Here is a 23,335-nt window from a genome sequence, read left to right as displayed (position 1 = left end):
CTCCTGTTCGAACTCGTTCATCAAAATGAACAAATCTTTTTCCGCGTCATTTGGTTCATTCGGTGAAAGAAACGAACGAATTGATTCGGATTTTGTTGAACGAGTTCGAGCAAGGCGAGCGTTTGATCTTATAAAACTTAAACTTTGTTTTTTTTGGTTTTTTTTTAAAAATGAGCGATGGTTTCGCTTGATAAGACCCTTATTCATCGACTGAAATCGTTTAAAGCCCTTTGAACAAGTTTACAGTTTGTACTGAAAGTTTCTTTCTTTCTTTCTTTTCGCACTCCTGTTCGAACTCGTTCATCAAAATGAACAAATCTTTTTCCGCGTCATTTGGTTCATTCGGCGAAAGAAACGAACGAATTGATTCGGATTTTGCTGAACGAGTTCGAACAGGAGAGTCACGAACGTGCACCACAGAACTGAGCAAGGCGAGCGTTTGAGCTTATAAAACTTAAACTTTGTTATTTATTTATAAAACGAGCGATCGTTTCGCTCATTTGATAAGACCCTTATTCATCGTCTGGAATCGTTTAAAGCCCTTTGAACAAGTTTGCAGTTCGTACTGAAAGTTTCTTTTGGACCTTGAACCGTTTGGTTCCCATTGAAGTCCATTATATGGAGAAAAATCCTGGAATGTTTTCATCAAAAACCTTAATTTCTTTTCGACTGAAGAAAGAAAGACGTGGACATCTTGGATGACACGGGGGTGAGTAAATTATCAGCAAAAGAAGTAACTAATCCTTTAAGTGAGATTAGCTGGTCTTCCACAGTGTCTAAAATCATAGAAAACTCCAGTTTAAACTGGTTTTTGGAAGGGATTTTATCCATGATATCAAGTCCCATAAAAACGTTTGGCTTTCAGTTAGTCAAGTTAATTGAAAGCAATTGATGCCAGCGACCCTTGTGTTGTTTTACTACAACACGGTTGTCAAACTCTCAATCTCGAGATCACGACTTCGACAGGTTGCTGGTGCCCAACAGAGAATCAGCCCTTTGAATGATTCATTAGTGTTTTGCCTTTGATTACCTGTTTTGAACATCTGTTTCGTTTCCATTGTTTTCTTAAATGAACGTTTTGGATTCGCCGACTCTGTGTGTGCTTCCGAATCCCCCATTGTTTCACGGGGATGTGCTCAGTGATTTCTTTTTTGTGCATTAGCGATGCTAATTTGTTCCCCCCACACATTTCGGTAAACAAACAGGCCTAAACACACACGGATCCCGTGCCTGCCGGTGATGTCACTTCGGAAGAAGTAACTTAATCTAATATCAAACTTCAGAGGGAATGTAATTAGCGTCTTCCCTCATCAACGCAATGATTACAGGCCTAATACTTGACGGTGTCATAAAAAGTGCTGCCTCCCTCCATCCTCGGCAAACATCAGCTCTGTTTTTACAGTAATTATGCAGATGAGATGCTAGTTACGGCAGGTTGTGTGGTGAAGGCCCCTCAGAGAGATCAAAAGGTTGTTTTTTGTATATATTTCCGTCGGGCATGAATATTCACGTCTGACACTGAGAGGTGGGGGCGTCGGGGAGAAATGAAAAGCAGTCGAAGGTCGTTAAAGCTTTGGAACCAGTTTAATTTTTAGACAAGCTATAATTAAACTCCTAAATTAACTAAATTTAATACGGTAAGCCACTGGAAGCCAGTGAAAATCAAAGCTAAATCTCACTTTTTCATGAGTTTTCGTATTTGATTATTTATCGCGGGCACCGTTGAGTCTTTTTGTTTAGATTGTATTTGCTTTGTAAATGTTGTAATTACAACACTCCTCTACATCATCTAGTGTCAAAACCTGTTGCTTGATTTATTAATTGTTGCAGATATAAAACTAGAATGAGCCAAGTTCAGGACCAATTTGTAATTATTTTCATGTTCAATACAAAACAAATACACAAATTACAAGCATAGATGAAAACTGAATGACAAATGACAATGTTTAACGGTAGTTAAAGGTAAAGTAATTAATAATTATGCCTAAATGTTAAATAACACTATTTGTTCACTGTAGAAATTAAATATAGGTTCATCTTTGTTTTGTATTTTGTTATTTAACCCTCTGGGGTTCTTCGTTTAACAGTCACACTCGGGAACTTCGGGTCAAAATTGACCCAAAGGGCGGGATTCATATTTAAAAAAGAAAATCATATATATTTTTTTAAATTGTTTTTTATAATATTTTTTCTTTTCTTTTTTGGTGTTTTGAGAATTTCAAAAAATACAAAACATTTTTAATTAGTATTAATGCAATAATTATGACCAAATTTCCCCCCATTGAATATAATATAAACAAATATTTTACTTTTTTTTTTTTTTTTTTTTAAAGCTGTATTTCATTTTGGAGTCAAGCCTAGCCCTCAAAAGCAATTTTTGAAATGAAATGGATGCCATCTCGTGGACAAACTGAGCTTTTTAAAAATGCAAAACACACGTATAATCTGAATTTTTTGGTGTGTTTGTGTATAAAGGTGTGTGTGGATGTTTTATAGATTCACCCCTTCACTGTTGTGTGTTTTTTTTCAAGATCGTTGCTGATTTATAGATTGTACGCACAAAAAAAAACCCATCAGTATTTTCACATTTTTGCCAATTTCCCATTCATTTCCTACGCGGGTCATTTTTGACCCGAAGGTCCTGATTGTGACTATTTTTTTTTATGACCACTTAGACTTTTCAAATCCTGTCTTCAATTTTTTTGGGTGTTCATATACCAAGTACCAATAAACTCACCAAGTTTCGGACCATTCCGATGAAGCTACGATTTTTAAAAAAAAATAATTATTTAAAAACTTCGAGTCATTATTGACCCGAAGAACCCTAGAGGGTTAATTAACATTAATGACACAGATAACAGTAGGAATATTCGGCTGCTGTCAAGACTTTAAGACTGAATAAACATCTGAGAGATGAGTATTTTGACAATGTTGTGTGTATGTTTCCGGAAACCCGAAAGAGGAATCAATTCGGTGAGCGTTATTTAAAGCACACCCCCCCCCCCTCTCTCTCTCTCGAATCTCGGTTTTTGGCCTCTTCTTACGCATTTTGAATGTGTAAATTCATCAATTCAATGAGTTCATTCAGATCTCAGGATATCTTTGACATTTGCACATTGGCATTTAATCGCAACCACTTGAACTTTCAGAGACTGGTCTCCCTCACACTTATTTCGGGATATTGCAATGATATTTTACAGAGGTTGGCTTGTCTTGATGTAAAACGTCAACTTTATGATCAAGCAGAAACCTCTGCCAAAACCATCACAGAATGCGATTAATATTCATTACTCGAGCCACATCTGGCACAGTTTGTGCGCTGAACAAACTTCCCGAGGACAGAGAAGGCGAACGGCAGATGTAAAGAGAAGTCTTATGCAAATTATACATTTTTATATTCATAAAGCTTTAGACTTTGAACTTATTTAGTGTTTAAGCTTTCAAATAGTGTCTGGTAAATGTCAACTAGGCGTTTAAAACCATGCCGTGCTTCTTTATAATGCCTTCCTCCCACTTGTTCCAATGCCAAGATCTGACACCTGACGGCATTCAAATGAAAATACGTGGGGATTTTGAAACATCTTTATCTAGTATAAGCCTATGTAATAGAAATGAATTCCTTGGACGAAATGTGTGGGAAAGCTGTTTTTTTGTGACTGAATCTTAATGCTGTACTTCAGAACGGCTGATTGCGACTTCATTACGTTTCTCGTTTCAAGTTGCCAAATGACACGTGGAAAATGGCTGCGGGTGATTTGAGTCGAAATGCCGTTGGGGGGGGGGGGGGGTATTAGTTTTCTATCAATTACACAATTTAAGAGTACGATTTTAAGTAAGATTTGCCTGGTCTTACATCATTTGACTGTGATAGCTCGCTTGAAAGTTTAATTAACCCTCAGGTGCTCTTCGGTCATTTCTGACCGAAAAAATTCATGTTTTGAAATGTTACAAATCACAGCTTCATCGGAATGTTACGAAACTTGGTGACTTTTATTCCATTGGGTATGTGAACACACAAAAAAATTTAGGTCATGATTCGAGCAATTTAAGTGGTCGTAAAAAAATGAGTCACACTTTTGCTCTTCTGTCAAAAATGACAACCCATAGGAAATGAATGGGAAATTGAAAAAAAAAAAATTCTCTGAATTTTTGTATACAATCTACAAATCGGCCACAATTCTAAAAAAAAAAAAAAAGTACACCGCAAGAAAGGGGTGACACTCTACAACATCTAGAGTGCAAAACAGACACACCCACATACAAACACAATTTTATACACATACACACCAATAAATTTTGATTACAAAAAGTATGTTTTGAATTTTTAAAAATCACAGCTTCATCGCGATGTTACTAAACTTGGTGACTTTGATGGCATTATGTATGTGAACACACAAAAAAATTTAGGTCATGATCTGAGCATGCAAAGTGGTCTTAAAAAAAATAGTCACACTTGTTGTCTTTGGTCAAAAATGACCCCATAGGAAATGAATGGGAAATTGTAAAAAAAAAGAAAAAAAAAATGTGAATATTTGTTTGTCATTTTTTTAAAAGAAATAGTTTTTTAGATTGTTTCAACTGTATATACAAATCCACCAACAACAACAAAAATGTGTTCATAAACAGCTGGGGAATTCACATGCCTCTCAATAGAGAGCTGTACATGCCATCAAGTGGTTACACCATGATTCTACGCTTTTTCTCTATACTGTAACCAGATGGTGCTAATTTTCTTCAAAAAATATTTTTTTTCTAAAGGCCTAGACTCTATATTAAACTAAAATACTGCATTAATATTTTTTTGAAGAAAATAATATATATATATAGAAAATAATATGTATTTTTCTATGGCAAAAATAAACCATAAATATTGCATAAATATTAATAAATTCATTTAAATTGTCTCAAAATACTAAATTAAAAAGAATAAATATTATAGAACAAAAATAAATTGCCTTGGTTTTACTGGGATAGAGAAAGTTTCATTTTTAGGTGTCCGGTCACTTTTGACCGGGAAGATAACAAGTGTGACTCCGAAACGAAGAGCACCTGAGGGTTAATTGCTACTGACCGTAAATTCTGCATTGTTCATTTTATTGGATTTAACTCCAAACCAAAAATGATTTAGACACCAGATATGTTTTACTAGTGTGTGCAGGACACTAAAGCTCATTCATGTACGTGAGGAGAGCAAAATAAAGTAAACTGTGACATATTATACCCAAAAACTACATAGCCTGGATGCCAGCCCGAACCCCACCTACAACATTTTTTGGTTGGGAAGTTCGGTCTGGACTCGATCCATCCTGAATGAATTTTGGTCTGAGTTGATCACACTGTGCTGTAACCCTGAAGTGTTTCAAGTGTTATCTGACTGATATTGGTGAATATCAGTGCCTGTTCCTCTAGATCAGCACCTCTTACCTCTTGTTTTTATTTATATTGATTGCATTTACTGAATGAGCACTGTGCCACTGTTCGTCCGACTGTTACTGTACATTTTATTTTCGACACTGTATTTTATTTTTTATTATTATGTTTTTTTTTATTCTAAACTGTTTTAATTATTCTGACTTCTTTAATCTCTTCCATGTAAAGCACTTTGAATTGCCACTGTGTATGAAATGTGCTATATAAATAAACTTGCCTTGCCTTACTTGTGGTGTGCCTCAAGGCTCAGTCCTCGGCCCCAGTTTGTTCTCACTTATTTTTATGCAGAACAAAATTGTGGTTCAAAATTGTGTTTTGTGGATGATATAGAGCTTTATTTGCATAAAAATGACGTGGAACCTGGAAGGGTTCAGATTTCTTACAGCTAAAAAAGCCTAAAAGTAAGACGGATATTATTGTTTTTGGCCTTAGTGAAGTATATCGGATTTAGACTTTGGCCCCTTGTCATGTATGCACATTGACAGCTCCCTCAAGTTGGATGAACTGATTAATCCCACGGTAAAAGTCTTGCATAATTTAGAAATCATGTTTGACACATTGAAATCTCCTCAAAATTTGATTATTTCAATGCACATTTTACAAAGGGAATTAGCCAAACTTTGCAAAAAGTTCAACGGTATTAAAAACGAGAACCTTGGTTTCAGTACACTGGCTTCTGGTACGTTACGGAGTTGATTTTAAACTCCTTGTATTAGTATAAAAATCCTTGAATGGTCTCGCACCATCCTATTATGTCGTATTGTGGTGTGATGTATGTTATTTTACAAATGATGTGAAGCACATTGGTCAATATGGTTTACCTGTGGCATTGACTCTGACATTAAAATAAGCATTAATGTGAAGAACATTTTAACAATCCATGCATGAAACCACATACCAGTCTAGATTGTTGCATTCAACATTTTACACAACTTCGTGAACAAAAAAAATTGAGTCTCATTGTGATGTCATTAGATATTCTGCTCTCGATTGAAGACTTGAACGTGTCCTTTGACCCTTACGATTCTTTTTAGTGCGTGCCGTATCAAAAGAGACGTTGAGGATTATTTGCATTTTTATTTGCTGATTAATAAAGGAAACTTGGAGGGATGTCACTGACCTTCCATTGTTTAACTCAGCTCAAAACTTCTTCATTTCAATCACTAATCATAGTTTTCTTAGACTCCAATGTCTCGCACGCCGCAGCGTGTCCTTGTGTAATCGATTGATGGTTTGTTAAATGATTAGGTTACTATTAGGCCGTTCTTCATCTTTCTGCGCGCGTCTCTGTTTTCAGAAGGACCAGAAACGGGGAAGACGATGACGACGGAGGAAGAAGAGCACGACTACGACGAGGACGATCTTCCAGACTACAGCGTTTTAAAACCGGCCAATCAGTCGTCTCCGCTCTTCTCCGACGCTTCCGATGGTGCGTCCCACTGTTCATTCACCATTCCTAATGAGAACTTGCCATTAAACACCACCTAATTTGCATAAATCCCTTACAGCCAGAGCCATCACACTCATATTGTACTGTTCCCCACTGATGTTTTACTGAAAAGTGCATATGAACGCAAACAAGACACAGGCAGACCAAAAGAAGCCCAGCTGGACCAGACAGACAGACTAGAGAGAGATGCACATCTCTTTTTACATACTAGACACATGTAAATCATTGTCATTTAGGAATCAGTTTGGATCAAGTTTGTGATCTTTTAACAATTAATCACGCAGCTGTGACGTCTGGTTTCATTAGTTCCTACATTTTTCCATGAAGATAGAATGAATGTTACTATATTTTGCGAGTGAAATGTGGGAAACTGTGCGTTTTGAGAAGTAACTAGGGTATTTTTGACTTTCAAAGTCCCTTCAAAGCACCGCTTGTCTTGTGTAAAGCAATTAATTCGTAATTAGCGGCTGTCCAGTCATTCAATGGTTTTCTTTGGTATTGTTTGTTTTTGTTGTAGATGAAGAGCCACTGCTGATTAAACATGGAGAGACAATCACAGACAGACGGAGCACGTTCCAGCCTCATTTGGCCCCAGTGGTAACTCCTAAACAGGTGCGACTCATTACCCGCTTTATCACACTATATCTTCCAAAATAAACCTTTTTCTTGCCAAAGATATCAGGCCCGTAGAATCTGTGTTTGATAACAGCCGCCTGGATGTCAGTTCGGTCTCTAGAGTCCTTCTAGCTCACTCTCAGCTCTTCTGAGACTCACTGTCAAATCTCTGCCTGTGTCAAGGGAAACACACCAGCTGAATGGATGATGGATCAATGGATGGATGGATGGACTGATGGATTGACTGATAGATGGAGGGATGGATGGATGGAGTGTTGGGTGAAGGGAGGGATGAATGGATTGACTGATAGATGGAGGGATGGACAGATAGATGGATGGAGGGATGGACGGATAGATGGATGAAGGAATGGGTTTATAGAGGGATTGATGGAAGGGTTAATGTACGGATGAAGGGATGGGTTTATGGAGGGATGGATGGATGGGTTAATGGTTGGATGAAGGGATGGGTTTATGGAGGGATGGATGGATGGGTTAATGGTTGGATGAAGGGATGGGTTTATGGAGGGATGGATGGATGGATGAAGGGATGGGTTTATGGAGGGATGGATGGATGGATGAAGGGATGGGTTTATGGAGGGATGGATGGATGGGTTAATGGATGAAGGGATGGGTTTATGGAGAGATGGATTGGTGGGTTAATGGTTGGATGAAGGGATGGGTTTATGGAGGGATGGATGGATGGGTTAATGGTTGGATGAAGGGATGGGTTTATGGAGGGATGGATGGATGGATGAAGGGATGACGGGATGGGTTTATGGAGGGATGGATGGATGGGTTAATGGATGAAGGGATGGGTTTATGGAGGGATGGATGGAAGGGTTAATGGTTGGATGAAGGGATGGGTTTATGGAGGGATGGATGGATGAAGAGATGGGTTTATGGAGGGATGGATGGATGGGTTAATGGTTGGATGAAGGGATGGGTTTATGGAGGGATGGATGGATGAAGGGATGGGTTTATGGAGGGATGGATGGATGGGTTAATGGTTGGATGAAGGGATGGGTTTATGGAGGGATGGATGGATGAAGAGATGGGTTTATGGAGGGATGGATGGATGGGTTAATGGTTGGATGAAGGGATGGGTTTATGGAGGGATGGATGGATGAAGGGATGGGTTTATGGAGGGATGGATGGATGGATGAAGGGATGGGTTTATGGAGGGATGATGTATGGGTTAATGGATGAAGAGATGGGTTTATGGAGGGATGGATGGATGGATGAAGGGATGGGTTTATGGAGGGATGATGTATGGGTTAATGGTTGGATGAAGGGATGGGTTTATGGAGGGATGGATGGATGGATGAAGGGATGGGTTTATGGAGGGATGATGTATGGGTTAATGGATGAAGGGATGGGTTTATGGAGGGATGGATGGATGGATGAAGGGATGGGTTTATGGAGGGATGATGTATGGGTTAATGGATGAAGGGATGGGTTTATGGAGGGATGGATGGATGGATGAAGGGATGGGTTTATGGAGGGATGATGTATGGGTTAATGGATGAAGGGATGGGTTTATGGAGGGATGGATGGATGGATGAAGGGATGGGTTTATGGAGGGATGGATGGATGGGTTAATGGATGAAGGGATGGGTTTATGGAGAGATGGATTGGTGGGTTAATGGTTGGATGAAGGGATGGGTTTATGGAGGGATGGATGGATGGGTTAATGGTTGGATGAAGGGATGGGTTTATGGAGGGATGGATGGATGGATGAAGGGATGACGGGATGGGTTTATGGAGGGATGGATGGATGGGTTAATGGATGAAGGGATGGGTTTATGGAGGGATGGATGGAAGGGTTAATGGTTGGATGAAGGGATGGGTTTATGGAGGGATGGATGGATGAAGAGATGGGTTTATGGAGGGATGGATGGATGGGTTAATGGTTGGATGAAGGGATGGGTTTATGGAGGGATGGATGGATGGGTTAATGGTTGGATGAAGGGATGGGTTTATGGAGGGATGGATGGATGAAGAGATGGGTTTATGGAGGGATGGATGGATGGGTTAATGGTTGGATGAAGGGATGGGTTTATGGAGGGATGGATGGATGAAGGGATGGGTTTATGGAGGGATGGATGGATGGGTTAATGGTTGGATGAAGGGATGGGTTTATGGAGGGATGGATGGATGGGTTAATGGTTGGATGAAGGGATGGGTTTATGGAGGGATGGATGGATGAAGAGATGGGTTTATGGAGGGATGGATGGATGGGTTAATGGTTGGATGAAGGGATGGGTTTATGGAGGGATGGATGGATGAAGGGATGGGTTTATGGAGGGATGGATGGATGAAGGGATGGGTTTATGGAGGGATGGATGGAAGGGTTAATGGATGGGTTAATGGATGGATGAAGGGATGGGTTTGTAGAGGGATGGATGGATGGGTTAATGGATGGATGAAGGGATGGGTTTATGGAGGGATGACACACACACACCTGCTCCTGACAGCTCTTGTCTCATTATAACAGGCTGTATAATCCCCCTGTAAGCTGTATTGTGTTCTATGTCTTCAGTCCACCTCGTGTGAGATCTTGACAGTTGTTTTTGAGAAACTGACTGCACAGGTGTTGGCATTGTGTGTGTGAGCCTGGGGACGTTACAGTGAGCTTGATATCGAGTACATGAATGACACCCGGCCCTCCAGAAACACCGTGACATTTCCGACACTTGTTCCACTCTCCTTCACGTGATTGACAGCATGAAGCCAAACGCTGACTGTTATTTATACTTTCAGCCCGGTCCTTCATTCGCTCCGCCAGCGCAATATGAAAACAAGAGTGGAAGTGCACTGGTGAAACACGCTTATAAACTCTTCCAGCTGCTGATTTGGAGATGCTGTAGTGCAGTGTTTCAGCTTTTATTCATGATCACAGCACCAATGATGATGCATTGATAACTTCCTATCTGCTGTTTACTTATAAGCAATAGCAATATAGTGAGGGCTAATCAAAATGTATTCATATAACATGTTAATCTGGAGCAGTGGCTTTTAAAATAGATGAGGCACAAAATCTGTTTTAAAAACGTCTTTAAAATAGATGAAGCGCAAACAATTTTGGCTTTCGGATTTTTAAACTGCTTTAAAATGTATTTTTTGGTCACTTATAGACTCTGGTGGTCATGAAAGTTAAGCACTGGTGTGGAAAGAGTTGAGATAGAGATGCATCATCATTTGCTGAACGGAGTGGCATGAGGCATAAATAATCATGTCTCGATATCAAGTTAATCTGTCACAGTGTGTTTTGTTCTCATTGTAAGCGTGCGCTGATCTTGTTCTCTTCTTTAATGCTGTGTTTTTATGCACAGGTGTGTTTAAAGCATTTGCAGTTCCGGGATCATTTTCACTATAATACGGCTAAATGCAAATGAGGATCTTTATATAAAAAACTGGCTTGAAATCCCCCAGACAAGTGAGGAATTAAATTACAGTTCTCTCTGTGAAATGAGACGGTAGACGATGTTTCAGACAGACGGAGTGCTTGATTAATGTCATCTGCTCTAGATGTGTTCGTATATATTACTCTTTATAATCCACTCCGATAAAAGACCATTAGTGTTCCCTATTATCTTTCCTTTTATTCTGTCTTTTAGTTCCTCATTGTGTTTTTCTGATTGGGTTTGAGATGTGATGTTATTCTGGGAGCTTTAACCCTTTTAATGCCACCGGACACAATAGTGACCGTAAAGAAAGTGTTAATTTATGAAGATATAAAGATGTTATTGGCTGTTTTAGAGCATTTCTGGCAATATGGAGAGAATAAAAGGCTTCACACAGTTAGTGCAAAATGTCACATGACCACATCAGTTTAATTCTTGAATTGAAAATATTTATTTCAAACTATTAAAAAGAAATATGTAAATGACTAACAAATATAACAAAATAAACAAAACTATATTTCAACATAATACTCAACGTGTTTGAATTCCCCTGTACGGAACAAAACCAAGTCACAATCAAAGAAAGAAAATATGAAGAAAAATAAAGATGTAAAAATACTAAACCATTTAATCCTATATGGAAGTAAAACCATGGTACTAAATGCATTGTGTTAATTTTAATGCATTGTATTTTTAGGGCTTGCATTTTTATGGGCTGAAATTCAGGATGGTTACATATTTAAGCTGTGAGTATTTCAATTCAAAACACATTTTCATCATTAAAAAAATTCAATAATCCATATTTACCTTTCATATTTCACTTCCAAAATATTCAAACTGTTAAAAATACAACTTATAATTCCTTGTTACAGTTTCTCGAAACACGGCTTTGTTCTCGATATTTAACGAGTTTATTCTCAAGATTGTATTTCGACTTTTTCTCTCGAAATTTAACAAGTTTTTTTCTCGAAACACGACTTTATTCTCGATATTTAACGAGTTTATTCACAAGATTGTATTTCGACTTTTATCTAGAAATTTACGAGTTTTTTTCTAGAAACACGACTTTATTCTCGATATTTAACGAGTTTATTCTCAAGATTGTTTTTCGACTTCCTTTCTCGAAATGTACGAGTTTTTTTCTAGAAACACGACTTTATTCTCGATATTTAACGAGTTTATTCTCAAGATTGTATTTCGACTTTTTTTCTCGAAACACGACTTTATTCTCGATATTTAACGAGTTTATTCTCAAGATTGTATTTCGACTTTTTTTCTCGAAATTTAACGAGTTTTTTTCTAGAAAAACACGACTTTATTCTCGATATTTAAGGAGTTTATTCTCAAGATTGTATTTCAACTTTTTTTCCTCGAAATTTAACGAGTTTTTTTCTCGAAACACGACTTTATTCTCGATATTTAACGAGTTTATTCTCAAGATTGTATTTCGACTTTTTTTCTCGAAATTTAACGAGTTTTTTTCTAGAAAAACACGACTTTATTCTCGATATTTAATAAGTTTATTCTCAAGATTGTATTTCGACTTTTTCTCTCGAAATTTAACAAGTTTTTTTCTCGAAACACGACTTTATTCTCGATATTTAACGAGTTTATTCACAAGATTGTATTTCGACTTTTATCTAGAAATTTACGAGTTTTTTTCTAGAAACACGACTTTATTCTCGATATTTAACGAGTTTATTCTCAAGATTGTTTTTCGACTTCCTTTCTCGAAATGTACGAGTTTTTTTCTAGAAACACGACTTTATTCTCGATATTTAACGAGTTTATTCTCAAGATTGTATTTCGACTTTTTTTCTCGAAACACGACTTTATTCTCGATATTTAACGAGTTTATTCTCAAGATTGTATTTCGACTTTTTTTCTCGAAATTTAACGAGTTTTTTTCTAGAAAAACACGACTTTATTCTCGATATTTAACGAGTTTGTTCTCAAGATTGTATTTCAACTTTTTTTCCTCGAAATTTAACGAGTTTTTTTCTCGAAACACGACTTTATTCTCGATATTTAATAAGTTTATTCTCAAGATTGTATTTCGACTTTTTTTCCCTCAAAATTTAACGAGTTTTTTTCTCAAAACACGACTTTATTCTCGATATTTAATAAGTTTATTCTCAAGATTGTATTTTGACTTTTTTTCCTCGAAATTTAACAAGTTTTTTTCTCGAAACACGACTTTATTCTCGATATTTAATACGTTTATTCTCAAGATTGTATTTCGACTTTTTTTCCTCTAAATTTAACAAGTTTTTTCTCGAAACATGACTTTATTCTCGATATTTAATACGTTTATTCTCAAGATTGTATTTTGACTTTTTTTCCTCGAAATTTAACAAGTTTTTTTCTCGAAACACGACTTTATTCTCGATATTTAATAAGTTTATTCTCAAGATTGTATTTCGACTTTTTTTCCCCTCGAAATTTAACAAGTTTTTTTCTCAAAACACGACTTTATTCTCGATATTTAATAAGTTTATTCTCAAGATTGTATTTTGACTTTTTTTCCTCGAAATTTAACAAGTTTTTTTCTCGAAACACGACTTTATTCTCGATATTAAATAAGTTTATTCTCAAGATTGTATTTCGACTTTTTTTCCTCGAAATTTAACAAGTTTTTTCTCGAAACATGACTTTATTCTCGATATTTAATACGTTTATTCTCAAGATTGTATTTTGACTTTTTTTCCTCGAAATTTAACAAGTTTTTTTCTCGAAACACGACTTTATTCTCGATATTTAATACGTTTATTCTCAAGATTGTATTTCGACTTTTTTTCCCCTCGAAATTTAACGAGTTTTTTTCTCAAAACACGACTTTATTCTCGATATTTAATGAGTTTATTCTCAAGATTGTATTTGTGTATTTTGCAAGTTTAATTTCATATTATAATGACTTTAATCTCAAGATGGTTTTAATTTTTTAATAATGCTTGGCCCTAATCCTCTTCCATACACATGTGACCAAACACTTTTCCCAAAACTTTGTGATTAAATGGGTTAAAGGTGATTTTATCGATGTAAGAAGCACTTCTGATGAGCAGAATCTCTCTTTTCGCATGAGAGAACATGTAAAAGTATAGTAATTGCTATTTTTTTTCCTGAATGAGTCGTCTGGATTCTTGTTGGACAATCATCGGCGTTATGGTGCAGTGCCATACAGACGCCCTGAAGCAAACCGAACAACCTTATCACACTGAAATTAGCCAGACAAGCTTGATATAAAATCAATGTACATGTTGAGTTGAGTCGAGCAGCTGAGAGGGTTTGTCTGAGTGCTTCAGACGCACTCGTTCCACACAAACAAGGCCACGAGAAAGCATTCGCAAGGCATTTCTCTTATTCACTTTGTAGTTCTGTTAGGATTTCAGAGGCCTTTTTGATCTTTGATATTGTGTTATCAGCAGGAACTTCAAAGTTTGGCTGTGCTCTAATTTTCATAAAAGGTTATTGTTGACAGAAGTTTTGTAAATGAGTTTGTCTATGAATCCAAGACGCAAGGGAACAACACACACCTGTTTGTTCAGGGAAAAAACCTCAAGCTACAAATCTCACAACATTTAATTAGATTTCCGTTCCACACAAAGACGTCTCCACAATAGACGAGCACAACCTCAGAGGCGCTATCAATGGGGTTTTTACTTTTTAAAGGATGTGTTTTCTGCGATTTGGTTTAGATCAATGCTGATAAAAAGGCAACATTTGCACATTGAATTCTAAAGACATCTCATTATCACAGGTGCTCACTGAGAGAGTATCAGCCAGAGACAAAACAGATGAATCGTGCTGATAGAGGCTTCGATCTTTGGGGAAGTGCGGCGTCTGAAATATTCATTAGCATTGGGCTTAGTGTGTGTGTGTGTGTGTGTTCTTGATTTGTGAATGAAACGGCTGTCATGATGCTGTGGTTTTGTTGTTCTGTGGCTTCAGACCGGCTGTACGGAAAAGCACTCTGGATCATTTTTGACTCTCTTCCTTGGTCAATAATAGAGGGACACTCAGCACAAATAGGCTGAAACCCATTTTGATGGACAGAAAGTCCTTCTCAGGGTTCTTATTGCTATATCTGAGTCCTTGGTGTTGTGGACAAAATAGATTTACACTCAATATCTGGTCACGCTCGGCCGGCTGCTTCTTTTAGCATGGCTTTTACTGGTGAAATGTAACCAGGCTCTTAAAATTATATAAAACTTTCGAGTTAGATTTATCGGCCAATAGGCCCATATATAAATATATTGGTTATCGGCTTTAAATATAAATAATTATCTGTTATCGGACAAAATGTTCCTATGAAAGCCAGATATTGCATGTAAGTCCGTGTAAAGTCCACTGTGCGAGTTGAATTCGTGAGCTTTTTGTCATGTGTTGCGTCAGATTCATACGCAACGTTGTTGAACACGCACCTGACATACTGTATAATTAATTTATTCCTCTTTACTTGTTCAGCTCATCACTTAGTATAATGTTCGATTTAAGAGGCATTTTGTAGAAGTGTTGTTTCACTGCCCTAGTAAAAAAAACTATGCTGAATACATTTATTTTAGGGATAAAATTATTCCTAAATAATTTTAATTTTAACCGATACCGATAATCCGATAACCGATAATTCTTTGTATTTGAAACCCGATAACCGATATATTGGCCGATAAATCTAAAGTTTTATAAAATTTTGAGATGTGAATAAGAATAGGACCGATATTAAAATTCCCCGATAACCAATTATTCTTTATATTTGAACTCTGATAACCGATATTATGGCCGATAAATCTAAATCCAAAGTTTTCCAAATCCAAACCGATACCGATAACTGATAATTCTTTATATTTTAAATCCGATAACCGATATATTGGCCGATAAATCTAAAGTTTTATATAATTTTGAGATTTGAATAAGAATAGGACCGATATTAAAATTTTCCCTGATACGATAACCAATAATTCTTTATATTTGAACTCTGATAACCGATATATTGGCCGATAAATTTAAATCCGAAGTTTTCCAAATCCAAACCGATACCGATAACTCTTTACATTTTAAATCCGATAACCGATATATTGGCAGATAAATCTAAAGTTTTATACAATTTTGAGATGTGAATAAGAATAGGACCGATATTAAAATTTTCCCCGATACGATAACCAATAATTCTTTATATTTGAACTCCGATAACCGATATATTGGCAGATAAATCTAAAGTTTTATACAATTTTGAGATGTGAATAAGAATAGGACCGATATTAAAATTTTCCCCGATACGATAACCAATAATTCTTTATATTTGAACTCCGATAACCGATATATTGGCAGATAAATCTAAAGTTTTATACAATTTTGAGATGTGAATAAGAATAGGACCGATATTAAAATTTTCCCCGATACGATAACCAATAATTCTTTATATTTGAACTCTGATAACCGATATATTGGCCGATAAATTTAAATCCGAAGTTTTCCAAATCCAAACCGATACCGATAACTCTTTATATTTTAAATCCGATAACCGATATATTGGAAGATAAATCTAAAGTTTTATACAATTTTGAGATGTGAATAAGAATAGGACCGATATTAAAATTTTCCCCGATACGATAACCAATAATTCTTTATATTTGAACTCTGATAACCGATATATTGGCCGATAAATCTAAATCCGAAGTTTTCCAAATCCAAACCGATACCGATAACTCTTTATATTTTAAATCCGATAACCGATATATTGGCAGATAAATCTAAAGTTTTATACAATTTTGAGATGTGAATAAGAATAGGACCGATATTAAAATTTTCCCCGATACCGATAAACAATAATTCTTTATATTTGAACTCCGATAACCAATATATTGGACGATAAATCTAAATCCAAAGTTTTATATAATTTTGAGAGCCTGATTATAAAAACTAAAGTCTCACCATGAAAAGTCATGTCCCAAATGATGTTCTCATTATAATTTTATGTAGCCGATATGACACACTTGCGCTGCACTTTACTGCATTTTCTTTCATATTTCAAGCAATTTAAAACCATTATGGTGAACAGTGTGAATCTGAATTGTCTCAGCTGAAGAAAATAATCCATAATTCATTGTCTTAAATATATCAGACACATTTTTATGTTAATGTTTTCATTACTTTGAAAGGTAATCTGATTACATGGCGTTGCCCCCAACACTGGCAAACATAAACATTTATGCAAATTAAACCTGCACTGTAAAAAATATTTTCAAGATTTGTTATCACAACATATTTTCTTTTGTCAAATCAACTTTATAATAATTTATTTAGTTGAGATAACTTTATTATTTTGAGTTTCTGATGGTTAAATTAATCTACTTAATTTTATTAACTCACTTTTTCCAGTTCAATCAACTTAAAATTTTAAGGCAACCCAGGTTACTTACTTTTTTTAAGTTAAACCAACAATATATTTTTACAGTGTAGTAATCACAACATTTTTTCTTTTGTCAAATCAACTTAAATAATTTATTTAGTTCAGATTCTGATGGTTAAATTAATCTCCTTCATTGTATTAACTCACTTTTTCCAGTTCAACTAACTTAAAATTTTAAGGCAACCCAGGTTACTCACTTTTTTAAGTTAAACCATCAATATTTTTTACAGTGTGATTCAGTTGTATCCATACATGATTAAATGTATCGGTTATCTGGCTTGTTGAAACGCTCCAATAAAACTTTAGTTTGTAAGTTTGTTTTACGCTGCTATATTTAGTTGAATGTTTTGTAGTCGGGCCATATGCTCAGACCTGTTGCGGCAGGAATTGGTCAACGGCGCAGTAATAACTCGCGTTTCAAGTCCACTCGTGTTTTTTGAAATAGTGTTTTCTGAGCGTCAATATGTTATGCACACACTCATCTAACACATACATTCACGTCATTTCATCTGTTTATGAAACAATCCTGCAGTCCATTAAAGATGAGCTGAGACTGGAAGATAAGCCGGCATGTGTGTGTGTGTGTGTGTGTATCAGCGGTCGGTGTTGCATCTCTGTGAAATGTTCTGTTGCTTGTAGCCTCTTTCAGTCAGTGTGTGAATATATTTATATTCCAGTTATGTTGGAGCAGTGTCTGTTTGGAGTGCACATATGTTGTTGGACATGTTTTTAATGTTTATTTCTTTTCCTACAGGTTCAGAGGGTTCTGAATAATTTATATGAAAACAAGAAGATTGCAAGCGCCACGCACAATATCTATGCATACAGGTATTTCTGTTTTCAGTTCATTACAAAAATCTTTTGCCATTGCTAAGCAATATTTTTTTCTTTTAGACAAATTAGTTCAACCCTAACTTACTTTACATACTCCCTTTAGTCTTTTGTGCAGTTCGATTTTTGCCTTAAATGTGCACGTTTCATTTTCTTATCCATGAAATTTTAAAGCTACTTTAAGGTATTTAAAGAAATCATTGTAATATTTGCATCTAATAGACGTTGCCAAGCACGTTGTAAATTTTTACATTTACAGTTTAAAAAATTCCAATGTCGTAAGAAAAATAAATGTAATTCAAGATAAAGTATTACATACAAGTATATTTATCTTGTTTTAAAGTCCCATTGTGGTGAAAAAAAACAGCTTTTAATGTTGTTTTTGTGACTATTTTGTGTTTTTAATATGCTTTAAGATAAACCATGTGTAAAGTCATAAATAAGTATTTTCTGCTTAAGACTGCAGTGAACCACAAACGACGTCACAAACGACATTGTAACCAATCAGATCAACGTGTGAGTGAGTGAGTGAGTGGAGGCAGGGCTCATCTGCATATTCATAGAACCGCGCACGCTAAATGAGACAAGGGTGTCGAGTTACATTCAATATTTTAAGGCCTTTTTTCAGGGAAAAAAAAGTTTAAATATGTAATTTTGGTGGTTTTAAGGGATAAAATGATTGGCTACATGGAGACTTAGAACAACAGATTTACTGCAGATTCTTTTCTTAGTTTGTTACTCAATTGCAGGCAGTATTTCATGTATTTATGCATTGACGAGATAAGAAACGTAATGTTTGTGCGTGACGTGTGTGTTGTTATGCGAGCGTCACCCCGGGTGGTTCCTCAGGACATGATCGGTGAAATACAGTGGGGGAGGAGTGTGTGTGTGTGTGTGAGATTAAACCCCAGGTGATATTGACATTCAGCATGTTCCCGAAGCCCCCGGCGTATGAGGACGCAAGAGTTTTCCGTTCTCAACCCTGTTTGGGAAGGTGAAGCCTGGAGCCGCCCAAAACCTCAAAGTAAAGCTGATGTTTTAATTACAAGTTACATGATCATTGGTGATTAAATTTTGACTGCTGTCATCTCACGAAAGGTCTTGTTGCTTTGTTGAAACATACTTTCATAAATCTGGTCTTGTTTGTTTTGAATTGTTTTCTTCATCGGAATGGTACGAAACTTGGTAACGGTTTTTGCACTTGCTGTGTGAAAAACAAAAAACGTAGACATGATTTGAACGGGTTAAATTGTCCTGTAAAAAATAGTCACGCTCGTGCTCCTCGCGGTCAGAAATGAGTGCATTAGAAATTAATGAGAGTTTCCTCTAGTGGAAGCGTTTGGTACTGCAGCCGAACAACATCTCAACGAACTGGGATATCAAGCTCAAATATGAACAACTTGTTTTGGTAAATGGCTTTGATTTTCTTGCAGTTTTAGAGTAAAACATGTTTTTGAAAATATATATTTCATATTAAAAATCAAAATCGTATATTTTTGTGCATTTTTCATGCTGTAACTTTTTTTATGTTCACGTCTTTTGAAAAGAGATGAAACTTCAGTCTGTTGCTATGCTCAAAAAGTGAATAAATGGATTATAAATACAGTGTAAATATAATTTAGTACCCTAAAATTACAAAAAATAAATAGAAAACATTATCAAACTAAAATATAGTACATTCATTTTATTGAACAAAAAAAAAATCTGTTATTTTTGGCCAATACACAAAAAGCGCCAGAGGGTTAATAGAAGACTTGATTTCAACTGTGACTTAACACCGATTGGCCAGTTTATTCACATTCTCCATTCTCGTCTACGACACATATGATGAGCCGTGTATGAAAGGTCTCTCCGGGTGGCGATGTCTCTTGCCTGTTATTGAACTGACTGTCAACACTGGGTTTCATTCACTTCACACATCTATTCCCCAAACGATGGACCGTGTGGTCTCAGATCCCTCAGCGTGGTGCCAAAAACCCTCAGCGGGGCGTCATATTTCCCACACTCCTCCCTGTGCCTGATATCATTCCTCATACAAATCCTCTTCCAATTTCGCTCTGAAAAACACCCACAAAACCCGTAACGCCTCGCAAACGGCATAATGCGAGGGAAAGTCCCTGTTTTGAGGAAAGTGGCCATGTTTTTCCCATTTTTATTTCACAATCCCCTCATGTTTTGGTCAGGATCTACTTGGAGGATAAAGACTCTTTCCTGCAGGACTGTGAGGATGATGGAGAAACTGCTGCGGGGGGGCGACTGCTGCATCTTTTGCAGGTAAATGTGTGTTTGGGTCAGGATGTTATTCAAGATATTATGAGTTCTAATGGGGTTTTCTTTGCTCAGTTCTTTATATATTTAAAGGTTTCACCCAAAAATGTACATGTCTTTCAAAAGAATGTAGTTTAAGCCGACTTTTCCATAAAGCCAAACCATAAGAACCAATGTACAACTGATAGTTGATAGATATCTGATAGTTCTCACCCCTTGCATGCAGAATTTGAACTGGTTCTCGCTTTAACGCCAATTTATACTTCTGCGTCGAGGGTACGCCGTAGTGTACGTGCGTAGTCAACGCCGTTGTGAGCATTTATACTTCTGCGTTCAGGTCTTGGTTGCTCTGCAGTACTGCTCTGAAACACTAGTTGGCGGCGGAGGGTTTTAATGTTACACTGTGTTTAGATTCCTTGCGGCTAGGTTACTACAAACAATAGCGACTGAAAGAGAGCGGATCATGTTGGAGTTGGAGCTTATTGGGGTGGAAAAACAGTTAATTTTAATGAAATTACTAAAACTGAAAGGCAGAAATGAGAGAAGACGGCGGAGGAGATGGTACGTGCGGAAATGCGATGCTACCAAGCCGACCGATCTTGCAATCCGCGTCGTCGCGACGTGTAGTTTCATTTTTGAAGAGGTGCGCGTCAGGCTACGTCGAAGCGTACGCGGTACTCCGCGTATGCTACGCCGTACCAACCGCGCGCACCCTACGCAGAAGTATAAATTGGCCTTTAGTCAGCCACCAGCCAAAACAAATAGATTTAAATTCTCCTATGTACCCTCTGCGATCTTAACTCTGTCGAGAATCCGTAACGTCTGCTACATTTTAAATGTTGTTTTCATTTCCTTTTGCTTGATCATGAATTTTAATCGACGTTGTTGATGTCGTCCTTGTCGTCATGTACTGTATCTTAATTTCTTCGCTACTGTTGGAAAACTAATCGAAAATAAAGGTGAATTGAATTGAAATTCCGCGAATAACTGCAATTGCAGATTTCAAACTGAGATGGCGACAAACTACGGACTGCAGCTTTTATTATACTTTTTAAACAAGAGACTTCTCTCAAGAGTATTTTGACCAGTAGTGTATATCCCCAACTCATGCATTTGCTAAAGTCTGTGCCTGCAGGACTCCTGAAGCGTTCATCAAGCTGTGCACGTATTCAAAGTCAATGGATCATTTTAGCAGGCTTGTTGATATGCGGTGGGATTATCCATGCGCTTGATCCCAATTCCATTCTTGCGATGTCAGATACATCATTCATCCATAATCTTTCCTCTTATCTCCCCTTCTCTGATTAAAGGCATCAAAAGCCTCCAGTGTGAAATACAACATGACACCGTAATCTCGATACAGCTTTTCTGTCAATAACCTCGTCGTGATGTTCGTTAAACTCAGGAAACGGCGCATCTGTGCTGGTGTTGTTCAAACGATCCTCAATGAAGTGTGGTTTAGATTGTCGCAGGTGGTTTTGATTTGAACATCACGTGTTATGAGTCTCGACGTGTCTTCAGTTTTGATACACGACTTCAATTTTCGCATCCGAGTGAAACGGCTTTATTTATTGTTTATGCTTTATACAGTCAAACCTAAAACTATTCAGACTTTTACTAGTGTGTGCAGGACACTATAGTTCATTTCTGTAAGTGAGGAGAGCAAAATAAAGTAAAATCTGACATATTTTACCCAATAATTCTTCATAAAGTGACTATTTGGGAGCAAAAATGAGCTGTAAGTTTTCTGTAATTGCTAATGCTCTTTTTACACACACACTGAACAACATGAAGCATTGCTTGGTCACTGGTTGAGCTAAACTGGTATTATCTAATTGTGTAGTTCAATTCAAACAGATATTCAACATAATTCATGTGTGAGAGTCCAAAACCAGTCAAATATCAACATGTTTTATTACCGCTAAAGCGAATAAACTGTGTAAACTGAATAAATTTATGTTTGACTGCGTGTTAAATAACTCTTGAAACGGCCTCGTCAAATTTTCCAAAGGATTCGATGGGTAAAATGGCCTGTTGGAGAGCTTTATTGACCTCTTTCTTGGTGCGTTAATGAAAACCAACAGCCGTTCACATGCGATCATTCAGCCTTTTGGAGTTCATCCCACTACTTCCTGTTTTCTGAATGTGACGGCATGTTTGAAAGGGAAAATACTACTAATAGTGTGTGCAGATGGCAGTGATTTTTCCCTTCTCTCCGGCGTTCACCAAGCTTCACCCCTGCGGCGCTGGGAAAAACACAACAGGCGAGGACTGGGAAGGCACTTGAGAGCTGTCATTCTTTTCAGCTGCCATATTTAGTCTATTCTGCGCCTTAAAGCAGAAACTGACAGGCTACGTGCCGTCTCGGGGAAAATGTGGCATTAAGGAAGCATTTCCGAATCTTTTCAGGCACGACTTGTGTTTCAATCAGACTAGATTCATTCCAATTGATGAATCTGAATAGTGTTTATATGATGGCTAAACAGGATCGGGTCGATGCGCGCGTTTCTAATCAGAATATATTTTTTATATTATACACTGGCTACGTTTACATGCAACCAAATAATCCGCTAGTGATGGGATTGACGGCTCAATGGCACTGAAAAGTAGGGCTGGGTATTGAGACAAATTTCAGCTTGCAATTCGATTTCGATTACGTTTCGATTCGATTCAATATTGATTATTTTGGATATTAGTTACAATAAATGGCAATTTTTCTCAAGGGAATCAAATCTCTTAACTAACGCTGTAAACTATGGGAGTCTAGTTGTAGCCTATAGGCTTCATTAGCCTAATATGAAGGTAATAATGAACTGTTTTGTAGCTATACAAACACTTAAATTACACTTTTATTTATTTTTATAATAATAAGATTATATGAAATATAAACATTTAAATGGTGGCTGTCATAAAAACTTGCCAGATTTATTC

General features: G+C 36.8%; 1 protein-coding gene across 4 annotated transcripts in view; it reads left to right on the top strand.

Moving 5' to 3' along the window:
• The window catches only part of impact (impact RWD domain protein), a 45,570-nt gene that overhangs the window by 10,494 nt on the left and 11,741 nt on the right, over positions 1 to 23,335 (top strand). For all 4 annotated transcript variants that reach the window (XM_039684379.2, XM_039684376.2, XM_089133466.1 and 1 more), the window contains 4 exons: positions 6,728 to 6,859; positions 7,398 to 7,492; positions 18,060 to 18,133; positions 20,320 to 20,410. In XM_039684379.2, coding sequence (XP_039540313.2) covers positions 6,728 to 6,859; positions 7,398 to 7,492; positions 18,060 to 18,133; positions 20,320 to 20,410 — 392 coding nt within the window. The remainder of the gene's footprint in view (positions 1 to 6,727; positions 6,860 to 7,397; positions 7,493 to 18,059; positions 18,134 to 20,319; positions 20,411 to 23,335) is intronic.

The sequence above is a fragment of the Pimephales promelas genome, chromosome 2, assembly GCF_988280905.1.
Source record: "Pimephales promelas chromosome 2, fPimPro1.hap1.1, whole genome shotgun sequence".
Taxonomy (NCBI): Eukaryota; Metazoa; Chordata; class Actinopteri; order Cypriniformes; family Leuciscidae; genus Pimephales; species Pimephales promelas.
This window is presented reverse-complemented; position numbering and strand designations above follow the sequence as displayed.